The following is a 13,104-nucleotide window of genomic DNA, read 5'->3' on the forward strand; positions in this document are numbered from 1 at the left end:
TAAACAGTCATATTCAAATCTCAATACTTTATTTCCCAAGAATATTTAATGGCTAGCACGCATGAGTCTATTCTGTATGAAGTGACTCACTAAAAACTGACAGCTTAAATGTCACATAGTAATCTTAAAATAAAACTCTCTCTCTCTCTCTCTCACACACACACACACACACACACACACACACACACACACACACACACACACACACACACACACACACACACACACACACACACACACACACACACACACACACACACACACACACACACACACACACATGAACAACACTTTTGACTGAAAATACACAGCTACAGTAGATTCATTCATTCTGTTTAACATTACAGTGTTTCTAAATTATTGCTACATTAATTAAAACATTAATCAACTGTGAAAATCTCAAAATATAATCCAAACATCAGTGGGCGGCATCAAAATTACAGCACCCGTTCCCCAAAAAATGTTGGTCATTCATTTAATTCTCTTAGAAAACAACTTTAACATCACTCCCTCACTGAATGTGTCATAGTGTGTCAGTTCTTAATAAATAACCACCAAATGTTATGTGCAATATTCCATATCTCCAAGTGTCCACTCATATTTTGTGCATCTTAGATAATTAAACCAATGCAGTGTGGTCTCACGGTGAAGGGTGTCCTGGTTCAACGTGCTATTTCTGATCAGTACATACTTGAGCACTCTACGATTGGTAAGACAACACCACAGAGGGTCTTCTAGAGCTTCTCAGAACTGAGCCCGTGTTTCTATTATTATATTGTGCTGTAAAATACGCAAGCACTATTTTTCTAAGAGTGATTAACATTCACAGGTCGGGTCTCGCTTAGATCAGCAGTAAGGATTTCGTTTTTCTGTGTTTATCCAGCCATTGCGCACAATAAAATCCTGAACGAATTCTGATTTACTTTAACAGACGAAGCATCTCTGCAGTCTATCAAAAAACGGTTAAATTCCCAAATGCTACTTATATTTTCAAGCATGGTCAGGGTAAAAGGTTAAATAAAAGTCTTATCTGATTATCTTAAGAGTGGTTAAATTAGTGTTTTGCTGTTCTCGTTAGTTCTGGCACCATAATAGAAGCCTTAAAAGTTCAAATACTGAAGGAACTGTTTGGAAGGAGTCCATCTTGTTCCAGTCCAAAACTCTGATTAAAAGCAGCATCATTCTTTGGAATAAAATTCATACTGGATTCCAAAAATCCCACTGGAGCATAAAGTCTAATTTTTTCCACTTGTGTCTGTCAACAAGATTGTTTCTTGAAAAAGTCCATGCTGGCCTGTTGGTCTCAGGAAAAAAGGTTACGGAGTTGGTATAAGAAATGGTCCTCTTTGCTCTTGCGTGTGCGATAGAGGCCATTCAAATATTCCCAGGATGAGCGTTTGCAGTAGTTGTAAATATGTTCCTCAGCTTTTGTCAGGGTGCTGTTCAGGTCCAGCTTTCCCTGCAGACTGACCATGACAGCATGATTAGACTCTTAAGCTCCATGAATGGGAAAAAAATGCAATATACAGTACAGTGGCCCCAAAACACATTTAGACACTTAAGTCACATTAAAAATGTATAAATGTCATTGCATTAGAAAAAGATATAGCAGTTTTTAACAAAACACTGCTCAAAAATGAATTATCTACATTTCTTTTCCTATTAAGACAAAAAGTATTTTGACACAATACAATTTTCTAGACATCTTAAAGTGACATTTTGGGGCCACTATATGTTCATAAAGGTTTCAATGTGAAAGCACACACACACACACACACACACACACACACACACACACACACACACACACACACACACACACACACACACACACACACACACACACACACACACACACACACACACACACACACACACACACACACACACACACACACACACACACACACACACACACACACCTGCTGGTGAACTGTATGAGCTGAACCTCGTTCCTGCAGCTGAGTAAAGTGTCTCTGTTCTCCAGCAAGATGGTGGCACACATGAAGAGTTCAAAGGTGAAATCTGTGTTAACGGCATGCAGCTCCGTCACAGGTTCCTCCTCTGGCGATCACAAAGTCATAAATCAAAATCATTTAGTAAGGCAATCAATTATGTAAATAAAGTCACATTTATTTATAGCACATTTAAATACAGCAAATCTGAACAAAGTGCTCAGAAAAGTTAATTACAGCACAATGAAATACATGAGATACATACAAAAACTAGTGTTTATCTGCTGTTTTTCTAATCAAGCATATAAAAAACATTTACCCATCTGTCCCTCTTCGGTCACACTTGGCTTATTCGTTGTTAAAAGTGACCAAAGCCTTGAAATATAACTTTTTTTCCCCAAGAAAACCAAAACAATACATTTTTTGTTCAATAATATTTTTTGAATATTATTTAGAATTTAGAGGGGATTTTATGATACCATGCGATATTTATACAATTTTATGAGCCATTTTTTCCCAATTGAAGAATATATATTTTTTTCTAATATATATATATATATATATATATATATATATATATATATATATATATATATATATTATTATTTGTCAATTAAAGAAGTATTCCATGTTAAAATAGAGACAAGGCAATTTAAATTGCCATTTTTTAAGGTAGATTAGTGCCATCTAGTGGGATCAAAATAAAAGAAAAACTTATGTAATACCATGGTGCTACTAGATGCCTGTATAGTTCTATATAAAGTGGTGTATAAATTCTCTAGTGGTTTTTAAACATAAATACATATTTTTATTAAATAAGTGGATTTGTGGATGTGGATTTGTATTTATACTTAGCCATTCTCAAAGACTAAAGTGTGTATTTGAGTGTGTGTGTCTTTTTTGTACCCAGGCTGTGTTTTCGTGCCAGTCTCTCCTGATATCGAACGCGATCCACCTGCTGTGAGATGAGCTCCAGGTGATCACAGCTGAGAATCTCAAACAGACGCAGAGCATCGCTGTGCTCAAACTCCCGCTGGAAACCCAACAGAAGCCACCTGAATGGAAGACAAAGAGAACATGTATAAAGTGACAAGAAGGGAAGGAAAACGAAAAAGCAAAAAAGAAAACCGACACACACCTGTGACAAAATGTGAGTCTTTCCATGTTATCTGTGACCAGATGAGAGTGTAGTTGAGGATCCAGTTCTTTTAGTAAAGCAGCTTCCAATTCTGATAAACACAACAGCAGAAAAAGCATTTGACCATTATTACCATTAAATCCAGTAAGAAATCATGGGCCGTTATTATTGCTAAAAACAGATCTAAACGGTTTGGAAAAAACAAGGAAACCCACCCATTTTGCGATACAGTCCATCAGCACGGAAGTCTTTGGAAAACTTCTCCATGTAGCAGGAGAAGCTCCAGTAAGTGTCCACTTCTGAGTCGAGAACCTCTAGAAAGCGACTGCACAGGTCATTCATACCCTGAGCGTAACTTACTTCTGCAGAGACCAGAGAAAGGGATAGTACACCCAAAAAATTTAAATTCTGTCATCATTTACTCACCCTCAAGTTATTCCAAAACCTGTATGGACTTCCTTCTGCTGTTGAACACAAAAGAAGATATTTTGAAGAAAGTTGGTTGAATGGGCGGGCCCCATTCACTTCAATAGTATTTTATTTACCACTCTATAGAAGTCAGTGGGGTGCATCAACTGTTTGCTTAACCATATTCTTCAAAATATCTTCTCTTGTGTTCAGCAGAAGAAAGAAACACATACCGGTTTGAAACAACATGAGGGTGAGTAAATGATGACAGGATTTCATTTTTTGGGTGAACTGACAGTTAGAAACACTGTACTTCAAAATGTAACCACTAGATGCCGCCCTTTATCAGCAAACAAAGATCAGATCACAAACACCCAAATAAAAGAGAAATAAAAGAGTTAAAAGGTTTGGGGTCAATAAGATTGTGCTGTGCTGCTTAACATTTTTATGGAAAATGGGATATATTTGTTTCAGGGCTCTTTGATGAAATTATATATATATATATAATATATATATATATATATATATATATATATATAATACACACACACATTACTATTTGTAATGTTTTTGAAAGAAATGCAAGCCTGCATTTATCAAAAATACAGAAAAAAACTGTAATATTATGAAATATTATTACAATTTAAAATAATGAATTTATTTCTGTGATGCAAAGCTGAATTTTCAGCATCATTTGCTCCAGTCTTCAGTGTCACATGGTCTTTCAGAAATCATTCTAATATGCTGATTTATTATCAATTTTGGAAACTTTTTTTTTGTATTACATGTGATCATTTTTTCAGGGTTCTTTGAGAAAAAAAAGAACAGAATTTATTTAAAATAGAAATATTTTGTAACAATAAACACTACCGTTCAAAAGTTTGGGGGTCAGTTATTTTTTTTCTTTATTTTTTTGAAAGAAATGACTACTTTTATTCAGCAAGGATGTGTTAAACTGTAAAAAATAAATAAATAAATAAATAAATAAAGTGATAGTAATGATTTATATTGTTAGAAAATATTCCTATTTTGAATCCCAATTCAAAGTTTCTTTTAAAGTCCTGAAAAAAGTATCACAGGTTCCAAAAAAATATTAAGCAGCACAACGGTTTCCAACATTGATATGATTTCTGAAGGATCATGTGACACTGAAGACTGGATTAATGGCTGATGAAAATTCAGCTTTGAATCACTGAAATAAATAATATTTTAAAGTACATTCAAATAAAAAACCATTATTTTAAATGGTAATAATATTTCACAAAATATATTTGATCAAATAAATGCAAATAAATTATGCTTGATGAGCATAAAATACTTCTTTCAAAAACATAATTTTTTGTAATGATTCCAATGATTCCATTTTTACCAGTACTATATATATATATATATATATATATATATATATATATAAATGTTGTTACTGTCACATTAGAACAATTATAAAGTGTTAATTTCTTTTAAAAAAGACTCAAAGGTGTATTTACAAGCACATACCTGGGTGAAAAGCAGCATATGTGATTAGGATATCTCTTAACACAAGCAGGTTACCCAAACCTTCATTCCTGTGAAGAAACACAAGAGATTAGAGGCTCTTTATTCTTCAAAAGACTGATTTAATTAAGCGGGTGATTTTTAACAATGTAAAAAAAAATAACTATGATATAATCATACAGTGCATAAAATCATTTTGTGTGCTGTACATTAAAATTGTGTTATCTGCACAATTTTTTTTTTTTATAATTAGTGCTATGATTAAAGTTTGATGTTGCTGCAGCAAAATAGGCAAATTTTATATTAGTTTATATTATTATCATTTCTTCTATCAAGTTAGAGTACCATTCTAGAGTACCAGTGTAATACATCATGAACTATGCTTAAAAGCAAAATATATATGCTAAAAGTCATTAAGAGTCCATTTTTGCTAATATAACATTTAATGTCTATTTTGTCTTAGCAATTATTGTGTATGCTTGCCTATATTTGCAGTTTGTTATATATTGTAATTATTATATTGCTGTTTAGAAGCATAAACTGTCTTTGTGAAAAAGCTATAGATTTCTGCTTTAATTGTAGATTTTGTATGTACTTTGATGTTAAATTCTGCTTTCAAAGTGAGTTCCAATGACCATACTCAAACCGAGTTACTGTTTAACCGCAGTAAAACGGTGTGCCAGACTCTTGAGTGATATTTGCATTGAGCTCCAAGGTTGTTTGATAAACTGGTGTGGCAATGACATGTTTGCTTTGCGCTGGTAACTCACATTAGTGATGCAAATTGAGCCGTAAATTTCACAACTGATGAAACAAGCATGAGAAAGGAATTATTGACTTCACTTTATTTGGCAGAAATGAAGAAGGAACTGTGTAATAAAAAAAAATTAAAAAGATGTTATCATGCAAAACACATGCAATTATGGTTCTATAAAAAAAAAAAAAACTATTTTATTGTAAATTAAAGACTAAAATAGAGTTTAAAAAAAACAGTCATGAAGATGGATAGACTAGTAGATTAATGTAGATCAAGATGTATGTAGCTATAGAAAATCAAACACGGAAATCTGAACAAGGAAGTCTTTGCTATAAGGAAATGAACAGATGTAATAATAATGTCTTCGATAAAGAGCACCATAAAGCCATAACAATATGTGAAAAAATAAGACCCAACAAAGTAACAGAATCATATTTATAACTTCCAGACCAAAACTCTCAAAACTTAAAAGGATTGTATGGCAGCTTGTTTCTGCCATGGAAAAATAAAATAAAAAAGGTAATTGCAACTTTTTATCTCACAATTCTGACTTTTTTTCTCTTTTACAACTGCGAGTTTATCTTTCAAAATAATGCGAAAAAAAGTCAATATTGCAATACTGAGTTCACAATTATATTTTTTTTTTCTTGCAACTGGGAGTTTATATCACAATTCTGAGAAACAAAAATAAGAATTAGATGTTATAAACACAGAATTGCGAGTTTGTGTCTCTGACTTTATTTTCTCGGAATTGCTAGATATAAACTTGCAATTATGAGGAAAAACAGTCAAAAATTTGAGATAAAAAGTTGCAATTAGCAAATGCTTCGACCAACATTTTCTTTATTTAGCATATTAAACTGTACAAATGAAACAAGTTCTCACCGGTAGTAAGGAAGATCTCGGTCGGTTCGAGGAACATCTTTGTCAATGATGCGAATGGCCTCCTGTAGCTCTTCCAGGTCAAAGGTTACCCGTTCAAATAGCACCTGCACATTAAAGTCAGTATGAAATCAAAACTGACGCTGACATACTGTACATTCTTATTACAAAATTGTTTATTTACAGTTAAAGGTTTTTTTTATTTTTTTTTTATACAATACATTTTTATATCACCAAGCCCATTATTTTTTTTATTTTTTTTTACAGTTTACAGTTTTACCTGAGCTTGAAGTTGCAAAAAAGACAACTTTTCTTGGGCTTCTTCTGACTGATACTGCTGCTGATTCTGCTCTTCGTCCTGCCTCTGGTCAAAAAACTTCACTGCTGTCAACAGTTCAGCTGAAAAACAATTAATGTATTATTAGTTGGGGTTTAACATCACCACAACTTGTCAGTTCTGAATAATATACATATATTAGAGGTTTTCAATATCAAGACTGAACATTTTATTGCAGTCACTAAGGGTTAATAAGGGCAAACCGTTCCATTTTAAAAGTGTTTGTTCTGCCCTGGAATATGATTTACCATCAGTGCCATTAAGACGCAGGCGAACGGCTCCAGGAAGCAGGTGTTGCCACTTCCTCTTCATGACCTGATAGCGCACCGCCATCTGCTCCAGCAGCAGGTGGCGCTCTAGAGCCGTAGAGCTGCAGGGGTACATCCCAAACAGAAAACGCCATACTTGACCCCGTTCGTCAGGGGACACGCCACCTGAATCGCACGGACAGAACACAAGATAGACATTTGAAGATGATTAGCTGGTATAAGAAGAACACAACGCTCGGGATATTCGCTATTTCACAATGTCAGTTGCTTTTGTTCTACTAGTATACTGACTATTTTTGAAAGTTGTACAATACAAGAAATAAAAAAAAATTAAAAATAAAGTGCAATGCATTTAAAAAAACTGATGAAAATTATTATGAATAAAATATTATTAAAGTTAAAAATGTCCCTTTTATTTATTTATTTATTAAAAATCTAGTTGCATCATTAGGATCTCTAAAGTTGTTAACTATCTTTTCAAACGGGTCTGTGGACCCCCAGGGGCCGCAAGGCAGTGCTGTGGGGTCCGTGGAAAAGATTCGAGAAAAACAAGGTAAACTTTAAATAAAAATGTAAAAATAAATATTGTATTATTTAATAATACAAATAATAAAAATTAAATTAACAAACTGAATTAACACATAATTTGAATAAAAATATATATATATATATAAATAATAAAATAAGTACAATTATTTTAAAAATACATACAAATAGAAACACATTTAATGATGTAACAAAATAATATAATATAAAAATATTTAATAAAATATTAAAACATGTTATGCATATTCATAATTTACAGAATCATTTGGTATTTATAAATTAAAATATATAGATGCCTTTAATATAAAATATATAAATGGGGGGGGGGGGGGGGGGGGGGGGGCATATTGTGGGCTCTGGCATTTAAAATACTGAAAACCCCTGAACTAACACTGATAACTTGCTTACTAAGGAGTATCAATTGATATTGTCAGTGTCCTTGCACACAATTGATTGGAAAGGTAATGCATCAGTTTTAACAAATTAACAGTTTAAACAAATGTATTGACCAAACAAACAGAGCGTCATCACTGTTAAGATACCAACATTTAATTGCATCACTTTAAAGAAATGTCAAACCTAAGCATTCACATCGTATTAGCGTTAGCAATTCAGCATTTCACAATGAGCTCGCCCAGTCTGGGCAGAGAGAGTTTGAGGCTCCACACAGAACAAAAACAACCTCTAATCCCCTTCTTACAGAGCTGATTATGTAATTCATTCGCTTTGCATAGATTCTCATTTCATTGAATAGGAGGAATGTGTTTTGGAGATGAGAGGCGTTCACAGGCACGGCAGAAGTTACACTGAAGGACAGTTAGTGAAATGCCAGTTCGGCTTTGAATCGTGACGTATGACTTTAAACGTTACTGATGTGGTCATGTTTGCATCACACTCTCGCGCCACATTCTTGTGTTGTAAGATGAGGGTGCGTTGCTGAATATTAAGCTTCAAATGTGACTAGATCGCATGAACGCTAATAGGTGCAGATCTGAGTAACTTTACTGACACATTGAGTGGATTACGACAAACCATCAAAGAAAACCACATAACTTAAGAGTCTGGTTGGATCATTATTGCAGTGATTATTATGTTTCTAGCATGTTATATGTTTGGCAACAGTTCTTCTATTCCTAACTGATGGAGTGTGTTAGCTTTATTATTTCTTAAACTACCACGTAGGAAGACTCATCATGGCCATATTCCAGGATATGAATCGAATCGGCACCTCTGAGTTCAGACCTTAAATTCATTGAAAGTCTTTGGGATGTGCTGGAGGAGACTTTACAGAGTGCTGGACTCTTGCATTGCCAATACAAGATCTTGACCAAAACTGATGCACCTCTTGATGGAAATATCATCACAACATTTATTTCCATCTAGAGGTGCATCAATTTTTGCAATGCAAGAGTCAAGCACTCTGTAAAGTCTCCTCTAGCACATCCAATCTAACAAGCTGCTACATTTAAGACCTATATCAGGAGTTCAGGGTAAGTAGTTGCTCCATATGCTGACATGGCTAATTCGCAGATATCACACGATACTGGAGCATGTCTAATCATTTGATTTTAAAACTAAACAGACCTACTGATAAAACTGATACTGATAATCAACAACTCTAAGGGTTAACCATGACACAACTACTTGTGAGAGGTTTCTGTGAATTAAACTAGCAACCATGCTGTCTGTCGTCACATCTAAAGCATGACTACAATGAATCGTATGATTGTAGTTCTACACAGCGCAGATTCTATACTGTAGCTCTCTGGATTACTATGAAACCATTCTTTATCTGTTTGTTTGGGAAACATGTCACTTGACAAGCACTTGACAAGAAGAGGGCCTTTGGGTAGACCAGTGATTCCAGACGGTCATCCAGGCCTTTCATAAAGTATGTTAAACTAAGACTTTTACATGTGAATTGCTTCTCTTTTTGAATGCAACAAAGATTAACTGATAGAGATAACAGTGATTAGATGACCTACATCAGCAAATACAGAAACACACTTGAATATAAAGGTATAGGGATTTCCATTGACATCTGTTGCATTTTTACATTTTCATTAAGACTTTATTACATTTATGTATATTAAAGTCGGCATGAAACGGAAGTTGCAATAGTCTTTTCTTCCCTTTTGTGCCGTATATCCAAGTGAAACCGCTTCTCAAATAAGAAAAAATGTAGGGCAGGATTTGATTTTGTCCATGGGGAATTAATTGGATGGTTGTGGTTTGCTATTGGTCAATCTCATGTGAGTGACAGGTTGTCCCGCCCTCATGCCACTAAACACATCATCAGAAAAGAGGAGAGATGTCGCTGCAAGAGGGAGGGGCAGTTATTTTGATTAAATATTATGAGGGCACATGAAGAAAAGTAATGATGTGCACATATAAATAATTTATAATAAACACTTAAATATTCTAACTTTTTTTTTTTTCAAAGAAAGAATGATAATTAAGTCACAAGTCACTCCTACAGGCATCAAACAAAACACAAAAAAGATTAGATTACATTAAATAAAATTCAGGCTGTACTTCAGGAAATTGTTGATTCTAATAGAATTAACCAGTAGAACTGGTTTAAAATTCTGAAATTTCATAGAATTCCTTTAACATTTTAACAAGAGTTTGTGCCACTGTCATTTATTAGGCTATATTTTTTATAAATAACCAACCAATATATAGAAAATCTGACAAAAAAGTAGTAGAAATCTACAACTGATCTCAAAACAGTGTCAAGTAAAATAAAGTGTAAAGTAACAAATATAAAGTAATAAAAATTATATAAACGTCAAAAAATGTGTGTATCAGTGCTGGGTGTAATGCATTAATAGCCTAAGTAATTATTTACTGTAATTTAATAACTTTTCCCTTGAAAAAGTAAAATTAGGGATTACTCTTAATTTGGCTAATTGTATTAAATACTGTGTAGACTATAGAACAACTCTTCTCTATATAAAATAATAGTGGATTTAACATCAAAATTTTACATCTAATGTTAAAAGGTATATTTTTAATATAACCTTCTCTTAAACACTTTGGTCAGTTCAGGAACAACTTATGCAACTCGATATTATTTATTTGAAAGAATAAAAGAGCAGTTTCATGTCTATATCCCTGTATTGTTCAACTGGTCGGGGCTGATTTGGGATTTAGAAAGTAATGAGTAATGCAATACTTTTTAAAGAGAGTAATTAGTACAGTAATCTAATTACACAGTTGAAGATGTAAGCTAATTAATTACTTTTTTTAAAGTAACTTACCCAACACTGGTGGCTATAGGCCTACTCACTACTTTATGCTATCTCCTTTTTTCATTCTTTATTGGTCAAGCAGATTAAATACACTAAAAATGTAGTGTTGCAATCCTCACTCAAGTGATAAAGTATATATAAAAGTTATCTACCAATATAAACCTGCTGATCCAGTAACATTGTCATAATCAAATGATAATCTATACATTAAAAACAGAGACCTCTGTCACCTCAGGAGGCCTTTGGTCATGTTTCATAGTTATTAATTTCCAACAGCTTAAACTAGGCTAATTATGTTATCATCCCGACTCTCCACAAACTATATGGATGATGATCGATTATTTACCGTTTTTAAATATATGCATTCTGAGTCTGGATTCGTCCACTCGCCCCTCAGCGTCCATCACACCTGGCAGCGAGATGCGCGCGCAGGCAGACGCAGGTGAGGTCACTGGGGCGACGGACCGACAGATGTTGTCATTCCCAGTAGAAACGCTGCACTTCATTCCCTTAAACTTGCCAAAGCGTCCATTAATGTCCAGATGGTTTTTACCTTTCCCTTCTACATGTGATTCATCACAAGATGCGATCATTGTGCTATATCCTTTGAAGTGTCTTTCTCTCAGGCATTAAAGTTGTCGCGATGTCACGAGCTGATCAATTCAGTAGGTAAAAACTAAAAGACTTCGGCGCTCTTTCTGAAAGTTCATTTTAGACGTACGAGAAAGTGTTTTGATAGTGAGCACACCCCTCATCCCTGTCATATGACCATCTCTCTCTCTCTCTCTCTCTCTCTCTCTCTCTCTCTCTCAGTTTGAAAGCCCTCGGAGCTGCAAGCGCTGAATAAAGGTCAATGTTTCCCCCTTGTGGTGAGTGTTTTTTGCCCTTTCTTTATTTACAAGTTGTATATGTTATCATATCTTATCTGTATTATCTATATTTTTTAAATAAGTCTCTTATGCTCATCAAGGCTGCATTTATTTGATAAAAATTACAAAAACAAACAGTAATACTGTGAAATATTATTACAATTTAAAATAATGTTGTTCTATTTTAATGTAGCCTACTTTAAAATATAATTTATTCCTGTGATGCAAAGCTGAATTTTCAGCATCATTACTCCAGTCTTTAGTGTCACATGATCATTCAGAAGTCATTCTGATATCATTCTGATATGCTGATGTGTTTTTAATGTTGGAAACAGTTGTGCTTCTTAATATTTTTTTTTTTTAATAAGCACATTTTTTTCAGGATTCTTCAATGAATAAAAAAGAACAGCATTTATTTAAGTTTAGGGTCAGTCATTTTTTTTCTTTCTTTTTTTGAAAGAAATTAAAACTTTTTTTTTTTTCATCCACAATTGCTGATTTCAGTGATAATGCATTTTCATACACTAAAAAATGCTGGGTTGTTTCAACCCATGTTTGGGTCAAATATAGACAAACCCAACTGTTGGATTTAAACATTTAAATACAATATATTTAAACCAACGGTTAGGTTTTTTAGAGTGATACTGTTGGACCACATGGGTTTCAGTATAAAACCTCATACAAAGCTGGTACAAAAGGGCATTTTATCTCGGAAAAAAATCATTTACTTTTGTCATCACTGGTACAACCTAATGGAAAACATTTCTTGTGGAATGAATGTAGTGACTGTTGAACTCTGCATAACCCGGTCACACCAACGGTCATTTTCCCAGCGCCCACACACTGATTCACATCTTTTATTGTTATTAATTTGAGAAACTGAAGGGTGTTTTCAGTATGATTTGAAGATATAATATTTTTTTTTCCATTGTTTTGTGCATTCTCACTAAAGCACTGTGCTGTACTTCTGATTGCTCTACATTATTTCATTCCGTTATGTCCTTTTATAAACTACTGTTCACATGTGCTTGTATTCTAGTCCTGTTTGTTGTGAGCACGCTTTGTCTTAGATTATTTTAAAAAATTGTTAAAGATTTATATTTTCATTAGATTTTTTTATCCTTAAATTATGCCAGTTTAAGCACTTTCAGCTACCATTGGATATTAAATGCCATATGAATAAACATGCCTTGCA

The 13,104-nt window shown here is 33.7% G+C and overlaps 1 protein-coding gene across 2 annotated transcripts; it reads right to left on the minus strand.

The window, feature by feature from the left end:
• Positions 1-12: 12 nt before the first annotated feature.
• On the minus strand, positions 13-12,353 carry LOC309505928 (TBC1 domain family member 15). Of its 2 annotated transcripts, none has more exons than XM_082179401.1 (10): positions 11,387-11,828; positions 7,220-7,405; positions 6,915-7,033; positions 6,638-6,741; positions 4,999-5,066; positions 3,309-3,455; positions 3,094-3,184; positions 2,862-3,010; positions 1,923-2,064; positions 13-1,466 (listed from the first exon to the last, which is right to left on the minus strand). In XM_082179401.1, the coding sequence occupies exons 1-10, from the start codon at positions 11,631-11,633 to the stop codon at positions 1,304-1,306; spliced, it is 1,416 nt and encodes a 471-aa protein (XP_082035527.1). In that variant the 5' UTR covers positions 11,634-11,828; the 3' UTR covers positions 13-1,303. The 2 variants fall into 2 exon arrangements, with proteins under 2 accessions (XP_082035527.1, XP_082035528.1); XM_082179402.1 differs by having other exon boundaries at positions 1,309-1,459; positions 11,387-12,353.
• Between the last annotated feature and the right edge of the window lie 751 nt (positions 12,354-13,104).

This window comes from Leuciscus leuciscus, assembly GCF_965113295.1.
Source record: "Leuciscus leuciscus genome assembly, chromosome: 9".
Taxonomy (NCBI): domain Eukaryota; kingdom Metazoa; phylum Chordata; class Actinopteri; order Cypriniformes; family Leuciscidae; genus Leuciscus; species Leuciscus leuciscus.

What these genes read in the sequence shown, in the direction of transcription:
- LOC309505928 (XM_082179401.1), bottom strand. Translation starts at nt 11,633, where the DNA reads ATGATCGCATCTTGTGATGAATCACATGTAGAAGGGAAAGGTAAAAAC. An exon ending in TGGACTGTATCGCAAAATGG is followed by an intron (nt 3,185 to 3,308) that starts GTGGGTTTCCTT and finishes TGTGTTTATCAG; the next exon opens with AATTGGAAGCTGCTTTACTA. An exon ending in CTCATACAGTTCACCAGCAG is followed by an intron (nt 1,467 to 1,922) that starts GTGTGTGTGTGT and finishes TGTCATGGTCAG; the next exon opens with TCTGCAGGGAAAGCTGGACC.